Here is a 17,181-nt window from a genome sequence, read left to right as displayed (position 1 = left end):
GATTAGTGAGACCGCGAGTGACGAGAGTCGTTAATTAATATATACTAGTGACCGTGGAGTACTTTGGGCCAGCATTATCTTAGGCCCAAATTAGAAGTATTTCTACTATTGTATTGGGCCAGCATTATTTAATATTTACTGGGCCTACGCCAATAATAATTATCGACGGCGGTCTAAAAACTATCAAATTACCGAAACTACCCTTTTGTTTCTTAGCCGCGTAAGTTTCCTCTGCTTTCTTATTATTATTTTTCCGAGAAACAATATATTTACTGTTTCTCACAATTCTCAAAATCTCTCATCCGAATTGCTGCGCCTTTTCCGCTTCCTTTACTCTGTCAAATCTCTCACCGGAAAAATCTCGGAAAGGTTCGTGTGATCTAAATCTTCTTTGCTTCTTTCCAATTCTGAGAATTTGAAAAACCCACCGAGAAATTCGAGGTGAATTTTGATCATCTTGTTCAAAAACCTTTTTTTTTTGTCTATATTGTTATGTTTCGATTCCTAAATCATTAATTTTGACGAGGTGATTTATATATTGTTATGATCATGTCTTGATTTTCTTCTCTAATTTAGTTGCTTTCTTTTGATTCGAAATTAGGGTTTTAGTGTTTGCTGTAAAATCCTAAACGCATAAAGTTTCTGCCTTTCGTGTATTTGTTTGTTTGATGCAATCATATTGTGTAGTGTCTTCAAGCAGTTTTCTAGGGTCTTGCATAAATATGATGTGTAAGTTCTTATTTATTGATTTTAATAGTTAGATGATACTTTTCAGAGAAGTTATTGTCTTTTGGTATTACTTGAATCAACCCAATAGCTGTTTCACCATTGTAACCCAGGAATAATCGTTTGTTTTGGCTTTCTTGCAGATTTAGTTGATTTTTTCACTGATGGGTTACAAAGCAGTTTATCGATCTCTCACAGAATTGTTTCCTCAGGTAAGCTCATATCTTTCTTTCTGTTTTTCACTTCGAGTAATGGTAGATTTTATGAGATGCTTGTGTCGATATATGTTGTTGAGGTTCCATATAAATTTCCCTGTATATTATGCGATGATTGATCAAGTAATCTCATATTCCAGATGTTAACTAACTTCTAGATTTTGGATCATCTTTTGGTTACTGTTTTGGAACCAACTTGTATTATTATTAATCTACACAATACGATTTTTTGCAGATTGATGCAAGGCTTTTAAAAGCTGTTGCTATTGAGCACCCAAAGGATGCTAATGAAGCTGCAGCTGTAGTTGTTTCAGAGATTGTTCCTTTCTTTTACCCTAATTTGGCTGATAATTCTACACAACCTGAGAACAGGACACCCGGAAATGTGCCTAACAAAGGTACTTATTCTTTGCTATGATACTATTATATTTTTGAGGATATTATTCTGATGAAATGCCCTTTGGACATGCAGTAGAACGTGCTATGCAAAACGGTGTGTTGTCTGGTTCAGAGACAGGTTCTTCTTCCTCTTCAGGAAGTATCCCTCTGGCTGTTGATTGTGATCATGAATCAAGGGCCCCAATTACTGAATCAATTTCTAGTAGGAACCAGTTGACACATGTTATGCCAAATGTTGATCTTGATATTCAGAGCAACGCAAAGATCGGGTTGAGCGGATCGGAAGAGTCTGGAGTGGTTTCCTCAGAAAACCCTGTCTCTTTTCAGGCGGGAGCTAAATCGACTAGCCATGGTTGTCAAGGTGTTGGGTTTCACATTACAGGTAGTAATCAAGCAGAAGCTAGCACAAGCTCAGAGTCAGAAGATGCTGTGCATAAGCTGGTTTATCCTGCAGACAATTCGGCAATGACACAGAAATCACCTCCTCTTCAAATTAGATTTGGGAGTATCGATATTGTGAACGAGACATCAAGTGGTTCATTGGCTGTTGAAAATAGCGATGCAGAGTTGAGTGGTTCAAATCTTGTGGATGTGACGTCAAAGGGCTCTTTGGCAGTTGAAAATGGTGATCCAGAGCTGGTTGGTGCTTTTAGCTCTGTTGTTAGCAGATCAACCCAGGGATGCAACATTGTCCACCTTGAACAGATCATTGAAGATGCCAAAAGTAACAAGGTATGCTAGTGTATATTTTGGTATTCTTTAATCTCCAGGAAATAATTAATTTTTGAATAAATTTTTGGGGTTATGTGTTCGATAGGAGTGTTTCTTTAGCGATATCTCAGTATCATACTCTTCTTTTTATTTTGTAATGATGTAGAAAACCTTGTTCACTGTGATGGAGTCGATTATGAATCTGATGAGAGAAGTTGAACTTCAAGAAAAGGATGCAGAAAAGGCAAAGGAAGATGCTTCTAGAGGAGGCTTTGATACTCTTGACAAGGTGGAGGAGCTGAAGAAGATGCTGGAACATGCGAAGGAGGCAAATGACATGGTGACTTTATGTTACTAATATTGTACTGATACGTTTGTGTTAATGTGCTTAGGTTTAATAGGGAACTAATCGTTTGTATGTCACAGGATGCTGGAGAAGTTTATGGGGAGAGGTCAATTTTGACCACTGAAGTTAACGAGCTTGAAAATCGCTTGCTCAACTTATCAGAGGAACGAGACAAATCTCTTTCTGTTCTTGATGAGGTCCGTGCAGGCCACACGATTAGATCCAACTTGTATTTCTGTTTTGTTCATTTGCAGTTCCATTAATCTTCTCTTAACAATACACACTATTAACTTCTGTTGTTTCGCACTGTAAGATTTTGCTGATTGCGTTTCTTTTTTTTGCTTTTAGATGCGTGAAGTTCTTGAAATAAGACTAGCGGCAGCGCTGGAGATTAAAAATGCTGCTGAGCAAGAAAAGCAGGAAAAAGAAGGGTCTGCACGCATGGCATTTGCTGAACAAGAAGCGATCATGGAAAAAGTTGTCCAAGAATCAAAGCTTCTACAGCAAGAGGCAGAAGAAAACTCCAAGGTAACATCACTGCCTTGAGATTGCTATGAATGAATGTTTCTGAATCTGAAGTCACAACTTCTTAACTTATCTTGCTCTTTCTTCAGCTGCGAGAGTTTCTTATGGATCATGGTCGGATTGTTGATTCCTTACAGTAAGTGTTCTTCCTTGCTACTGGCAATTCACATTAATATCCTTGTGAAGCATTAGGGTTTAGGATGAATAGCTGTCAATGATATATTTGCTGTTTTAAACATTTAGAATCTTATGGTGAATCTTGTCTGCTAAGTGCGATTTAACTAGTCTTCACTCTCTTGGTACTTCCTTGAACAGAGGAGAAATCTCTGTGATCTGTCAAGACATCCGACACTTGAAAGAGAAATTCGACAACCGAGTGCCATTGAGCCAATCAATTACCTCAAGCCAGACTAGCTGTAAACTGGCTTCTTCCGCATCATCCATGAAGAGCTTATTGCTGGAGAAGCCTTTGGAGGCATCTTATGAAACAGCTGAAGCCTCGAGCAACAACACGAGCCCAAAAGCTTTGGTTAACGAGGGAAAAGATGATCGTAAGGAGCTTCTGGAAGAGGGCTGGGACTTTTTTGACAAAGAGACAGAGCTCTAAGTGTCTTCATTACAGAAGATTTCATCTCTTTATAGAAATAAAATCAGTTTTAAGAATAAAAGAGATATGAAGGGCTTTTGGGTCGTGCTCTATATAGAGTAAAGCTTGGATCTTTGAGCTAATCTACCATTAGTGTAAACATATATTGAGCTCTTTATTATTTTTCTTCTGTGTATAGTTTGCTTATGGTGTTTTTGGTTTGTTTTTTTTTCCAACTCTGGTAATGACATAAACAAAGACTATCGTTTTGTCAAAGAATTTTGAGATTTTGAAGAAAAGTTGGATAATTTATATGCTTTTCCTTTATCAGTAGTAGATGAGTATGATAACAATTTATGCTATAAAAAAATATCCGCAATGAAGGAAGTTTGGAAGAAGACTACTAGGCATCCTTCATTCAAACTACACCAACAAATGGGATAATATGATTCAAAGGATTACACCTGCTCGTAATGATGAAATCAATTTGTTTGTGCTGAGATTTTCTTGTCAAAGCTCCATCTATCATTTGTGGATGGAACGAAACAGAAGACGATATGGCGAAGTTCCTCAGCTGGTAACAAGAATACAAGATTAACGAGTTTGGTTTCTTCAAAATTGGTAAAAGGAAATGGATGATTATGTATATCTTACGGTTTCTTATGTGATTGAAGCAAGTGTATGATTATGAAACATTTTCTGCTGCTGACATAATAGGAGAGGCAGAGATTGATATCCAACCATTAAAAACATCTGCTATTACAAGTTTTGCACGTTAATTTTCAGGCTTATTAAGCAAACGAAGCACATAGAAAAGACACTCGCAGGATAATCCAAGAGGTGAAGAAGTACAATACTTCAATTTGTCATTATAGAAAGAAAGGAGAGACAAAAGAACGGAAACATACTTCATCAATTATTCATTACGGGCATTACAAGGTAAGAGGAGACAAGTTTTAAAAGCCACCACGGAGACGAAGGACCAAGTGAAGGGTCGACTCCTTCTGGATGTTGTAGTCGGCCAAAGTACGACCATCCTCAAGCTGCTTTCCAGCGAAGATGAGACGCTGCTGGTCCGGAGGGATACCTTCCTTATCCTGGATCTTGGCCTTCACGTTGTCAATGGTGTCAGAGCTCTCCACCTCCAGCGTGATAGTCTTCCCGGTCAGAGTCTTCACGAAAATCTGCATGCCACCACGAAGCCTTAGCACCAAGTGAAGGGTCGACTCCTTCTGGATGTTGTAGTCAGCTAAGGTGCGGCCATCCTCAAGCTGTTTTCCAGCGAAGATGAGACGCTGCTGGTCTGGAGGAATGCCTTCCTTGTCCTGGATCTTGGCCTTCACATTGTCAATGGTGTCTGAGCTCTCCACTTCAAGGGTGATGGTCTTACCGGTCAAAGTCTTGACAAAGATCTGCATACCACCACGTAGACGCAAGACCAAGTGAAGGGTCGACTCCTTCTGGATGTTGTAGTCAGCCAAGGTGCGGCCATCCTCCAGCTGCTTGCCGGCGAAGATCAACCTCTGCTGGTCCGGAGGGATGCCTTCCTTATCCTGGATCTTGGCCTTCACGTTGTCAATGGTATCAGAGCTCTCTACCTCCAAGGTGATGGTCTTTCCGGTGAGAGTCTTCACGAAGATCTGCATACCTCCACGCAGACGCAAGACCAAGTGAAGTGTAGACTCCTTCTGAATGTTGTAATCAGCCAAAGTTCTGCCATCTTCAAGTTGCTTTCCGGCGAAGATCAACCTCTGCTGGTCCGGAGGGATACCCTCTTTGTCTTGGATCTTGGCTTTCACGTTGTCGATGGTGTCAGAGCTCTCCACCTCCAAAGTGATAGTCTTTCCAGTCAAAGTCTTGACAAAAATCTGCATACCACCACGAAGCCTGAGAACAAGATGAAGGGTCGACTCCTTCTGGATGTTGTAGTCAGCAAGGGTTCTGCCATCCTCCAACTGCTTTCCGGCGAAGATCAACCTCTGCTGATCCGGAGGAATGCCTTCCTTGTCCTGGATCTTGGCCTTAACGTTGTCGATGGTGTCAGAGCTTTCCACCTCAAGGGTGATAGTCTTTCCGGTGAGAGTCTTAACGAAGATCTGCATCTGTAATTTCAGAATTAACTAAGATTAATCGACAAATTCGATCGCACAAACAAGAATCAGATCCAATCAAGAAACTAAAACCAGATCTGGATAGATCTCACAGATAAAACTCAATTTCTTATAACAAATCGGATAAAATTCAAAGAATTAACGCGTAAAACACACAGATTAGCGAAAACTACGAACCCTAATCGAGAATTAAGATGTGATCTAACGATGAAACTCAGAAATTTGTCTCCGATCAAAAATAAACAGAATCAAATTCAAACTCAATCACACGATAGAACGAAAAAAAAATCGAAGAAACTGAGTAAGAACCCAGAAGTCTACCTTGATCACGGTTGAAAGAATGGTTTTAAGATTGTTGAGAAATTGGAAACTGAATTGTGAAGAAGAAGAGATCTTTGGGTATTAATTTATAGAAAAGAGAAGACGAGGACACGGCCGGGAAAGCTATGGCGGTGAAGCACTAACCAATCAAAGTTCGACACGTAACCAGCGTTGTTTACACGCAACGTTTTTTTTTTGGCTAATTGCCTTATTTGTTTAGGTTAAGGAAAAGTATTTGTGCTTTGCCCAAAAAAAAAAAGGAAAAGTATTTGTGCTTTGAGTTGATAAACACGACCCGCGGCTGCAACCAATTTAACGACGTTTATTACTAACTTGTCGACACCCCAATCTCTAACGGCCGTTATACGAGCCACACGTTGAGATTTAACGATCGTTACTAATCTCTATACTATTAAAAGAGACGTATAATTGAAAATAGGTTAGGTTAAAATCAGAAAATTGACCCAAAATTCTTTTTTTTTTTGACATCTTTGGATCGACAAGGCCCGATCCATAGCCAATCCCTACTACGCGGGGTAACGCGATTTAGTGGAGTCAAACTCCGGTGGGGAAGGCGGAGTCAAGTGGACTTAACCACTTGACTAAAGGCACATCCCCATTGACCCGAAATTCTGAAATCGGATCTTTGAATTTTTTTTAGGAATATAAATTCGAATTAATAATGAAAAATTGAAATAAAAACAAATATTTATGGAAATCAAATAAAATCTAATTTTACTTATGGTAACTAATAATAAAAGCATATTCCAAACAATATTATACATTAATTACGTATAATAAATTTGTTCATATATTTTTGAGACTAATTCCATAACAATCAACGTTTTTGTCATTAATTTCGCTCATTTTAGCCAATTATCATTAATTGAAAGATATTTTACTTGCTTCTAAAGATTTCTAGAAAATTTATCACAAATAACTCATCTGTTTTATAAATTAAATTGATATTTTTATTTTGGTCGTGTAAATTAAATAGATATTTTTATTTTGGTCATGTAAATTAAATAGATATGAAATCTATGTAACTAATTTTAATTTAATTAGATTAATCAAAATTATGATATTTTCATACCTATAGCTTACCAAAGAAGTTTAATTTTCAATTTATAAAGATTTCTTCAATATGATTTTAGAATTATTCAACAAGATGATAAGTATTTATTAAATTTTGTGAATCATGAAAAAAAAAATTAATTTTTAATCATTATACTTTATCTTTCAATCTCTCATCTAACAAATAAGATACATATTCTATTATTACTATGTCCAAACTTCATTTTGTTGTATGACTAAATAATATTCCCATTAGAACTGTCAAAGCGAGTTGATTCGTCCCGTTAAATCCGTTTTGCGATAGACAAAAAATATTTTGACTTGTAGTTAGTCGGTCCGCACGACCCGCGGGTAGCATATATGAAATACAAACCCGTTCCGCGAATGTATGCGGATTTGCGGGATTGTCCATGGATTTTGTTTAAATAATTTTAAAGTAACCAAAATTTAAAATACTACTAAAATAAATAAATAAATCAAAATACTATTAAAAGTTTGTTTAAATTACCACATGTTGAATAAATTATAATTTTATCAATAAATACTAATATGCGGGCTGATCCGCCAACCCGCGGATGAAAACTGATTAAACCTATGACCCACTGCGAATTAATCCATGTGGTCTGCTTATTTGCGGGTTTAATATATTTTCTCAAATCTGCCCCATAGTGAGATGATGTGGGTTCGACCCGCGGTTTTTGACCTATTTTGAATGCTCTAATTTCATGAATCGTCTAATTTTAGAATTTTTAAACACAAAATCTATTTTGTAAATCATAATTAATACGATGGGTATATTTATAAACAATTTTACATTTTCTCTACAATTCGTTATTATGAATATTTATAAGTATACTACACGATTCAATCTACTAAAAAACACACACAATATTAAACGCAACGTATGTAAACCAATATTCTCCCGCGGTAGACCGCGGGTCCGATCCTAGTAAAACTAAAAATATGTAAACCCGGTTTGATCTGAGAGGATCTTATTGAACGTGACCCATGGCACTTTATCAAGGTCTTTAAAGAGTATAATAAAATTGAGATTTTGAAATAATGTTTTGTTGTTTTGGGCAGAATAAAAAGCATTGAATACATTTTTTTAATTCACTTAAAATGTGAAGTGTGCATTTAGTATCAAGAAAAGTTAATTGAGAAAAAAATTTAAAATCATTAATGCACACATTTCATGATTTGTTAAAAAAAATCTTAACAATATATATATATATATATATATATATATATATCTCAACAATATTATTATTATTCTAAAGTTTTAAAAGGCAATCTAATTTTGCAATTCAAATCCAAAATAAATAGAGTCTAGAAACTGATATCATAAATAATTATTTTTCAGTAATTTATTTGCTATACTACACTTTTTTAATTATTTTCTTTTTAATATTGAGTTAAAAAGCCTACAAATTACAGTAAAATATATATTTTCTTTTTAATATTCACACGCGTAAGGCGCGTGAGATATGTTCCGTTTTAAGTCCGAATATTTATTATTTTAAAAGCAAAATTTCTAATTAGTAATTAGAGAAAATATCGAGCAAAAAGTTCAAAAACAAAATTCGAGAGAGAAGCAGAAAAATTCGGAGAATCGGAGGAAGAAGATGAAATGTCGTTGGAGAAGAAGAACAATGTCAATGGCGCCATTTTCTCTCGTCTTCTCCTCTTTTCCCGGAATTTCACTTTCTCACAGTCAATCGCCAATTCATCGCCTCCTCCATCTCTGGTAACTCCAACACTGAAAAACCTCGTTTTGAATGTAATGCTACAAAATTGAAAAAGAGAGAATAAAATTTTGTATTTTTTTGGTGATCTCTTTAACAGATTGAGAAACATTTTTGGTTGAAATTGAGTTAAAGAGAAGAGATGGCTTCAGTACAAGATATTGGTCTATCTGCAGCTATCAATCTTTTATCTGCATTTGCTTTCTTGTTTGCATTTGCTATGCTTAGACTTCAGCCTGTTAACGATAGAGTTTACTTCCCTAAATGGTATCTCAAAGGGATACGAGGAAGTCCAACGCGTTCTAGAGGAATCATGACTAGATTTGTTAATTTAGATTGGACTACTTATGTCAAGTTTCTTAATTGGATGCCTGCAGCGCTTAAAATGCCTGAACCCGAGCTTATCGAACATGCAGGGCTCGATTCTGCTGTATATATCCGCATTTACCTTCTCGGGTATGTAACTTATTTTGAATACCATGTATGCCATTGATCTTGAATACATTCTTGTGAGGCACAAGCATGTTTCTTAGGTTGTTCTGTTGTTGTTCAGATTGAAAATGTTCGTCCCGATAACACTACTTGCTTTTGGAGTTTTGGTTCCTGTCAATTGGACAGGAGAAACGCTAGAAAATATCGATGACTTGACATTCAGTAACGTCGACAAGCTGTCAATATCGAATGTTCCACCAGGATCGCCAAGGTATTTTAGAGACATATTTCCTCATAAGTCACTACTGCTTTTCTCTCAGTTCAGGATTGCCAAATTTGTGGACAGGGTCATAAACACTTAATTCAGCTAAAAAGAGTTTGTTTTCCATTAGTGTTGGGAAATACTGCTTTCTTTTTTACAATGTGTGTGATGCTATGTGCAGCTTTCTATTTTATCAACTAAGACGGCTGGAAGTTTCTTGGTTCCAGGTTTTGGGCTCATATAACTATGACATACGTGTTTACACTCTGGACTTGCTACATATTATACATGGAATATAAGACTGTGGCTAATATGAGATTGAGACATCTAGCAGCAGAAAGTCGTCGTCCTGATCAACTCACGGTGAGTTATACAATCTGTTGTACTTGTCTAGTTATCTTTACTGTAAAAACTTACTTCTCTTTTCCTTGCCAGCTTCACCACTCCTCAAATACTGCTTTGAAAAAGATCTTGCAAACATAATATATTTGGGAATGATGCTTCTATGTATGCTTTAAGGGAAATGGTTCTTAGTGATCATAATCCATAACCGCTAGGGCCAGCATTTTACATATCTCATACAAGATAGATATATCACTTATTTCGATTATTATCTAGTTTCTGATATTTGAATCAGTGACCTGATTTTTGGCTGCTACTCATGTTCGTTCTTTTAAGTATTGCCATCTACGCTTTTGCAGGTACTCGTGAGAAATGTTCCTCCAGATCCTGATGAATCAGTAAACGAGCATGTGGAGCACTTCTTTTGTGTAAATCATCCAGATCATTATCTTTGTCATCAGGCACGTTTCTTTAGCTGGCTGAATGTAAAATCATCTATAATATCTCGAAAACCATGAATAGAGGGATATTCAGAATTATTGTTTGACGCAGAGCATAAAGAAACTTTTGTTTTTTTCAAGTATGTCATGTGTTTTCTTATTTGATGTTCCAGGTAGTGTACAATGCAAATGACCTTGCAAAATTAGTCGCACAGAGAAAAGCTATGCAAAATTGGTTGACTTACTACGAGAATAAATTTGAGAGGAAGCCATCAAGTAGGCCAACAACAAAGGTACTTCTTGTTGCAAGACTATTTTAACCTTTGACCACATAGCTCTGTAATGTTTCAGCCAAATGACTCTTTGAATTTCATGCTTATCATGATTTCATTTCTCGTCGGTAGTTATTTAATTTATCATATAGACAGGTTATGGAGGTTTTTGGGGAACTACAGTTGATGCGATTGACTTCTATACTTCAAAGATGGATATTTTGGCTCGGCAAGTATGTACTCTCACCTTTAGAATTAGTCTTCATACCATTTTCGTCTTTATTATAAGTGCATTTGTAATTCTTTACATACACAGGAGGCTGTCGAAAGAGAAAAGATCATGAACGATCCTAAGTCTATCATGCCGGCAGCATTCGTTTCCTTCAGATCACGGTGGGGAACAGCTGTTTGTGCTCAAACGCAGCAATGCCACAATCCCACAATATGGTTGACGGAATGGGCTCCCGAACCACGCGATGTTTTCTGGGATAATCTCGCTATTCCATATGTTGAGCTCTCAATAAGAAGATTGCTCACAACAGTTGCACTGTTTTTTCTTATTTTCTGCTTCATGATTCCTATAGCATTTGTTCAGTCTCTTGCAAACCTTGAAGGGATCCAAAAAGTTCTCCCTTTCTTAAAGCCTGTAATAGAAATGTTAGTCCCCATTTCTGTATGATAAACAGAAATTTATTCTTGACTGTTGCCTTGGAACTTGATCGCTCATGCCATTCATTTATCCATTGCTTAATATTTATTCACTTATGTTATTCGTTTTTTGTTCATATGCAGGAAGACTGTAAAGTCTGTAATCCAAGGGTTTCTTCCAGGAATAGCGTTAAAGATTTTTCTCATCATACTTCCGACTATTCTGATGACAATGTCACAAATTGAAGGATATACATCGCTGTCCTATTTAGATAGAAGATCAGCTGAAAAGTATTTCTGGTTCATTATTGTCAATGTCTTTCTTGGAAGCATCATTACCGGGACAGCATTTCAGCAGCTTAAATCTTTCCTCGAGCAACCACCAACCGAGTAAGTACTTGGGTGAGATATTCCCATTTGTGTCAAATTTCCCACCTGATAACACATGCACAACTATTTATTGATCTCCACTTCTTTCTCTCTTTACTTAGGATCCCGAAAACAGTTGGTGTGTCAATCCCAATGAAGGCCACATTTTTCATCACTTATATCATGGTGGATGGTTGGGCTGGCATTGCAGCTGAGATACTCAGAGTGGTTCCATTAGTCATTTTTCATCTGAAAAACACGTTTTTGGTTAAGACAGAACAAGACAGGCAGCAAGCAATGGATCCAGGACATCTGGACTTTGCAACATCTGAACCACGGATTCAGTTCTATTTCTTGCTAGGCCTTGTATACGCTGCTGTTGCGCCAATTCTTCTTCCATTTATTATCGTCTTCTTTGCTTTCGCCTACGTTGTTTTCCGACATCAGGTACCTTAAAAGCTAAAAATATCATTAGTACTCTTCTAAAGCAAGATATGCATTTACGTCATTATGTGTTATCTACTGTTGCAAGGTTATAAATGTCTACGACCAGAAATATGAGAGTGGGGCTAGATACTGGCCAGACGTGCATAGACGTTTGATCATATGTTTAATAATATCACAGCTTCTGATGATGGGTTTGCTCAGCACAAAGAAATTTGCAAAAGTAACAGCTCTGCTTCTCCCTCAGCCTATCTTAACCTTTTGGTTTTACAGATACTGCGCAGGACGGTTTGAATCGGCCTTCTCAAAATTTCCCTTACAGGTGATGAGTGCAAAACCTCTTGCAGCAAAAAAAGAAAGACTTTTATACAAGTGTTTCAACTGATTATTTGGGATTGAATATATTAACAGGAAGCAATGGTGAAGGATACACTAGAAAAAGCGACTGAACCGAATCTAAACCTCAAGGAATATCTGAAAGAGGCTTACGTGCATCCGGTTTTCAAAGGCAATGATTTTGACCGACCACGAGCAGTCGATGAGGAGGAAAGCAATCCTCTTGTACGGACCAAGAGGACTTCTCAAGGTACGACCCGATACAACTCAGAAGCTAGTAGCTCTGCTACAGCCACTCCTGTAGCCAACACTGGCTCTCCTAGGTTAATGTAGCGCGCACGCTGTCTTACTGAGATGTTGTAACGGTTTCATGCTGTTGTAAGTGTCATTGTTGTAGATGTTGTTGGGGTAAATTAATTGGGTCCTTTGGATATGTAATTGTTCACGACTTGCTCTTGGTCTGTGTATTATTTAGTTAAAGCTTTGTCAAAGGTTCTAAATTTTTCCAAAAATACCATTATCAGTTTTATTTTCCAAAACTACAACTCCAAAAAGACCACAAAATTAAAAGTTTAAAACTAAACTTTCAACCTTCAAAACTACCACAAAAATTATTTTCTTCATTTAATATTTTTTTTGCCTAATTTAGTTTTGTATAAATAAAAAAGTGTAGATAAATATGGGAAATAATTTCTTATATTGTTTTTATAAATACGAAATACTTGGGTATAATAATTAGTCGACATACATACTTGGGGTCAAAGTTTTGTAATTTGTTTCTTTGGGTCGACATAGAGTCGGGTTTAGTTTGGTAATTGAAAAAAATCTAAAGAATTCAAGTGTCTTCTTCTTCTTCGGTCCCAGCCAAAATCCAGAAGATTCTTAAATCTCATTTCTGCGGCGTAGGTGAAGTCTTAGCGATAAGCTTTGTTTCTTCTTCTTCTTTACCCCATGTATTTTTGACGAACAAGAGAAGAGAAGAACCAAGTTTTCTTCGAAAGGATTCAACTTTGTTTCTTTCTCTTCATCTTCAACAAACAAAAATGATCAAGCTTTGCTTCATGACTTCTCATGGCTATTCAATTCCTGGCCTTGGTCTTCCTCAAGACCTCTGTAACACCGAAATCATCAAGGTAACCAATTTTTTTTCTTCAGACTCATCATTTGGTTGCTTCAGTTATCTAGGTTCGAGTAAAATTGGTGTCTTTCGTCTACGTCTTCTTGGATTCGATGACTTGAATGATTCAGTTTATCTGGGTTCGTGTAAAATTGGTGTCTTTCGTCTACATATTGTTGGATTTGATGATTTGAATGGTTCAATTTATCTGGGTTCATGTAAAGTTAGCATCTTTCATTTGCCTTTTTGCGTCTCCGTTTTGTTGGATTCGATGGCTCTTGTTTTGATTCTGTTATTGTGGATGAATGAAGCAGCAGAATAGCCGGTTTCATCTTGTGAATCCCGGAGCAAGACAAGAGATCATACCTGCAAGCTCCTTCAATTTGAATCCAGACTTGGAACCATGGAAACCTGTTTCTTCATTTAGCCAATTCGTGGAGATTGATTCAGCCATGATGAAACCTCTGCTCATGGATGTTCATGGTAATCTCAATTGCTTCTGATTTATCAAATTGCTTAATGGTAGTTCATGGTAATCTAATTTACATGAACTTGATTTATGGTTAATGCAGAGACGGCACCAGAATCGCTGGTTTTAAGCTTTGGAATCGCTGATAAGTCTGCGAGACAAGAAAAGGTGATGGAATTTCTTCTGTCTCAGTCAGAGGAGTTCAAGGAAAAAGGATTCAATATGTCTCTGTTAAATGAATTGATGGAATTAGAGGCTATGAAATCCAGTTCTCAGCTACGAGCATGTGATACTTCCTCTGTTCTTTACTTGAATCAAGAATTAGGGAAACCGGTTTTGGATCTCGTTAGGGATATGATGGATAATCCAGAGTTCTCTGTGCGATCGAATGGTCACGTTCTGTTCTCTTCAAGTAGCAATCGTGAGTTGAATGATCTACTTTCTATTGCTTCTGAGTTCAATTTATCAAGGAATTCAACAAAATGGAGACAGCTCTCACCGCTTATCCCACACTTTCAGAGGTAAAATCTATTGCACAGACTTTAAGTTCGTTTGTGTGCGTTTCATTTCTCGGTGTTAAAAGCTTTCGCTATTTCTTTTAAGCAGGTTTGAAAGTGAAGTATTAACACCAGCTAAGCTGAAAGCAGTTACAGTAGCACCTTTGAAAAGGTAATCTAATCTCATCTTTACTTGCTTCTGTAACTACTTACTTTTGTGTTGTTAGTGTTCTCATATTCGTATTCCTTTCTTTATTTGAACTAGTCCTGAGAAAACCAGGCTCAAGTCACCAAGGAAACACAACACGAAGCAAAAATCCAAAGAGAGGGACCTATACAAAAGAAATCATCTCCACGCTTACGAGAGCCTTCTGTCTTTAATGATAGGCAATGATCATCAACACAAACACTCAACAGTACTCTCTTTACAGAAATCATGTGGAGAGCTCTCAGAGCTTCTGACTCAGTTCTCTGTCACTGTTGCTGGAACTGGAATCGCTGTGCTTTTCTCTGTCGTCTGTAGCCTTGCTTCAAGGCGTGTACCCTTTTGCGCAAACAAGTTCTTTGACACTGGGCTTGGTTTGAGTTTGGTAATACTGTCTTGGGCTGTGAATAGACTCAGGGAAGTGATTGTTCATGTCAATAGGAAAGCGAACAAACCCTGTTCAAGTTTGAAGGATGACGAAATCATAAACAGTGTGGAGAAAAGTATCAAGGAGGTTTACTACAGAGCTGGCACTGTGCTCGCGGTGTTTGCACTTAGGTTTGCATGTTGAGAACTCGCGGTGAGAGGTAAAGATCTTGATTTACTACTCGATGGAAAGCTTCTAAAAGGTCGTTTTGTAAATGACAAACTTGTTTAGTACTGAGCTGTAAATGTGAAGAACTGAATATGATATTGTGTTGTTAGAACCTAATGATTAAGAGGTGACGAATCTTGAAGAGAATAAATGTTTTGCAAGAATGCGTTTGTTCCATTTCTACAAGCTCCAACATTTCTTCTTTCTCCACCATATCAATTTTGTTCAAGAAGCTCACAAAGTGATGGAACACCAACCTGTGGCAAATTAAAACCTAAAAAAAACTCATATTTCTTCAGTAGCTTTTCGATCAAGTCACTCAACAATGATGATGATGTTCTTCGGTTTGAACATGGTAAAGTAAAACCCATGAAACTTTAATCGTGTGAAGAGAATGAAATAAGAATCAAAGTTCCTAAATATACTTAATTTCCATTAAAAAACACAAACATACATAGCCCTAAGGCCCATGACGGCCACATGGCCCAACAGATAAAACAGAAAGAACATACAAGGCACTTAGGCCCAAAAAAGACCACAAGGTCCAGGACAAGAAAAAACATAGAGACTAAGGCAAAGCAAAAGCCCAACTCTGAAATACCTTGGCCAGATCCTAGCAGGGAAGCACAAACTCAGTTGACGCCATTAAGGATCCTGAAACAAAGCAAACCAAGTAACCAGCAGGGAAGAACCTAGAGGAATAGAGGATTGAGCCCTAGAAATAGGATCCAATCGCGCTCTGAGAATCACTTGTATCTCTTTAATGATCTGCTGAGGAGTTCTCGAGCTATTATCATGAATCCGCTCATTCCTCTCTCTCTCCAAATAAGGTAGATGGAGGCCTGAAAGATAAGCTTGATGATAAGAGAGAGATTCCTGGAAGTAGTAGAATTCTTTAACCAGAGAAGAGCTTCCGAAAACAGATTAGGAGGAAAGAGCCCCGCCCTTGACGTGAAGAATCTCCATATTTCACCACTGAAATCGCATTCGAAAAACAGATGGTCCCGAGATTCATCACAAGCACACACACGGTTGGAATATTCAAACCCCATCTTGACAATCTATCCCTCGTATGTAATCGATTCCAAGCAACAACCCAACAAATAAAGGCATGTTTTGGAACCCTATCTTTAAACCACACAGAATTATGCCAAGGAACAGTTATTCCATTAGGATTTAGCGCAAGCCACGTCTTCGCCGAGGAGAAAACAGTAGACGGCTTCCATCACGCACAACAGCATTAATAGGCAGCCCCACAGATCTAGGGCCATTTATTCCAGTCAACTCGATAAGGGGACCCAGTCCAGTCCAGTCCAGTCCAGTCCAGTCCAGTTGTCGTGCCAGAAGCTCGCTGTGATCCTAGAGCCTATGTCGCAAACCAGAAAAGGCCTGGCCAACGGCCTAAGTTTGCACAGTTGTCGCCAAAACCAACTGCCAGAAGTAGAAGGGTTCAGTTCCCAGAAGTTTCTGTTTCTAATAAGATTGATCCTCACCCAAGAAACCCATAACGAACCCGCAGCAGAGAAAAGTAACCAAATCAATTTCAAAGCCAAAACTTTGTTCCAATCTCCGTAGGCCAAGTCCACCACACTCCTAAATATACAAATTTCCCTGGAGCGAGTATATAAATAACTCCTTTTATTTGATTTCTTATATCTATGATTCTTCAAATATATATTTTTTACACTTTAATAATTTGCATGTACGTCAATTCTAATAATTGAGTTTCACAATATAAAACTTGGCTCCACAAATTTGAAAAACTAGCTACCATTCGTAATTAAAAACAAATTGTAGCACTCCAAGACACAAATTATTAACTAAACAAATGGAAAATAAACCAAAAATTAAAGTCTTTGAAAAAGAATTTTTTTTAAAAGTTACTTGATCACATTTGTATAGCGTCAACTGCAAAAGTTGTAGATATTAGTATTGAATTTGTGACTCCTTCGTGGAAGCCCCTTTGGCTCATTGGTTGACCAAGGGTTGATTAA

General features: G+C 37.4%; 4 protein-coding genes and 1 pseudogene across 9 annotated transcripts; 3 read left to right on the top strand and 2 right to left on the bottom strand.

The window, feature by feature from the left end:
- Nucleotides 1–245: 245 nt before the first annotated feature.
- Nucleotides 246–3,820, top strand: LOC9308875. 3 transcript variants are annotated; one of them, XM_021020733.1, is made up of 9 exons: nt 246–441; nt 870–938; nt 1,177–1,339; nt 1,414–2,072; nt 2,218–2,391; nt 2,478–2,594; nt 2,746–2,925; nt 3,012–3,058; nt 3,238–3,820. In XM_021020733.1, the coding sequence occupies exons 2-9, from the start codon at nt 891–893 to the stop codon at nt 3,527–3,529; spliced, it is 1,680 nt and encodes a 559-aa protein (XP_020876392.1). In that variant the 5' UTR covers nt 246–441; nt 870–890; the 3' UTR covers nt 3,530–3,820. The 3 variants fall into 3 exon arrangements, with proteins under 3 accessions (XP_020876392.1, XP_020876393.1, XP_020876390.1); XM_021020734.1 differs by having other exon boundaries at nt 258–369; nt 1,417–2,072; nt 3,238–3,807; XM_021020731.1 differs by having other exon boundaries at nt 260–369; nt 3,238–3,802.
- Nucleotides 3,821–4,241: 421 nt separating this feature from the next.
- On the bottom strand, nt 4,242–5,993 carry LOC9310957 (polyubiquitin). Its single transcript, XM_021020810.1, is given in 3 exon segments — nt 4,242–4,556; nt 4,558–5,610; nt 5,941–5,993. Coding segments are annotated over 2 exon segments (1,185 nt in total). The 5' UTR covers nt 5,941–5,993; the 3' UTR covers nt 4,242–4,424.
- A 2,569-nt stretch (nt 5,994–8,562) lies between these two features.
- On the top strand, nt 8,563–12,833 carry LOC9310955 (CSC1-like protein At4g02900). 3 transcript variants are annotated; one of them, XM_021020711.1, is made up of 12 exons: nt 8,563–8,761; nt 8,860–9,215; nt 9,313–9,462; nt 9,681–9,816; nt 10,155–10,256; nt 10,409–10,528; nt 10,660–10,740; nt 10,824–11,164; nt 11,300–11,545; nt 11,647–11,971; nt 12,057–12,290; nt 12,380–12,833. In XM_021020711.1, the coding sequence occupies exons 2-12, from the start codon at nt 8,902–8,904 to the stop codon at nt 12,635–12,637; spliced, it is 2,307 nt and encodes a 768-aa protein (XP_020876370.1). In that variant the 5' UTR covers nt 8,563–8,761; nt 8,860–8,901; the 3' UTR covers nt 12,638–12,833. The 3 variants fall into 3 exon arrangements, with proteins under 3 accessions (XP_020876370.1, XP_020876371.1, XP_020876372.1); XM_021020712.1 differs by having other exon boundaries at nt 8,564–8,761; nt 9,137–9,215; XM_021020713.1 differs by lacking the exons at nt 8,563–8,761; nt 8,860–9,215 and having other exon boundaries at nt 9,376–9,462; nt 9,635–9,816.
- Nucleotides 12,834–13,064: 231 nt separating this feature from the next.
- Nucleotides 13,065–15,364, top strand: LOC9308874. 2 transcript variants are annotated; one of them, XM_021020759.1, is made up of 5 exons: nt 13,065–13,437; nt 13,739–13,904; nt 13,994–14,411; nt 14,497–14,559; nt 14,653–15,364. In XM_021020759.1, exons 1-5 carry the CDS (start codon nt 13,348–13,350, stop codon nt 15,161–15,163), a joined length of 1,248 nt encoding a protein of 415 aa, XP_020876418.1. In that variant the 5' UTR covers nt 13,065–13,347; the 3' UTR covers nt 15,164–15,364. The 2 variants fall into 2 exon arrangements, with proteins under 2 accessions (XP_020876418.1, XP_002874887.1); XM_002874841.2 differs by having other exon boundaries at nt 13,081–13,437; nt 13,736–13,904.
- A 244-nt stretch (nt 15,365–15,608) lies between these two features.
- On the bottom strand, nt 15,609–17,159 carry LOC110227455 (annotated as a pseudogene).
- Nucleotides 17,160–17,181: the final 22 nt, after the last annotated feature.

The sequence above is a fragment of the Arabidopsis lyrata genome (genome assembly GCF_000004255.2).
Source record: "Arabidopsis lyrata subsp. lyrata unplaced genomic scaffold ARALYscaffold_6, whole genome shotgun sequence".
NCBI lineage: Eukaryota > Viridiplantae > Streptophyta > Magnoliopsida > Brassicales > Brassicaceae > Arabidopsis > Arabidopsis lyrata.
This window is presented reverse-complemented; position numbering and strand designations above follow the sequence as displayed.

Bases quoted from the DNA above. Each gene is read 5' to 3' on its own strand.
- LOC9308875 (XM_021020733.1), top strand. From the start codon at position 891: ATGGGTTACAAAGCAGTTTATCGATCTCTCACAGAATTGTTTCCTCAG. The intron at 1,340-1,413 runs GTACTTATTCTT...TTGGACATGCAG, and splicing joins CGGAAATGTGCCTAACAAAG to TAGAACGTGCTATGCAAAAC. The intron at 2,926-3,011 runs GTAACATCACTG...CTCTTTCTTCAG, and splicing joins AGGCAGAAGAAAACTCCAAG to CTGCGAGAGTTTCTTATGGA.
- LOC9310955 (XM_021020711.1), top strand. From the start codon at position 8,902: ATGGCTTCAGTACAAGATATTGGTCTATCTGCAGCTATCAATCTTTTA. The intron at 9,216-9,312 runs GTATGTAACTTA...GTTGTTGTTCAG, and splicing joins ATCCGCATTTACCTTCTCGG to ATTGAAAATGTTCGTCCCGA. The intron at 11,546-11,646 runs GTAAGTACTTGG...CTCTTTACTTAG, and splicing joins CTCGAGCAACCACCAACCGA to GATCCCGAAAACAGTTGGTG.
- LOC9308874 (XM_002874841.2), top strand. From the start codon at position 13,348: ATGATCAAGCTTTGCTTCATGACTTCTCATGGCTATTCAATTCCTGGC. The intron at 13,905-13,993 runs GTAATCTCAATT...TGGTTAATGCAG, and splicing joins TCTGCTCATGGATGTTCATG to AGACGGCACCAGAATCGCTG. The intron at 14,560-14,652 runs GTAATCTAATCT...TATTTGAACTAG, and splicing joins ACAGTAGCACCTTTGAAAAG to TCCTGAGAAAACCAGGCTCA.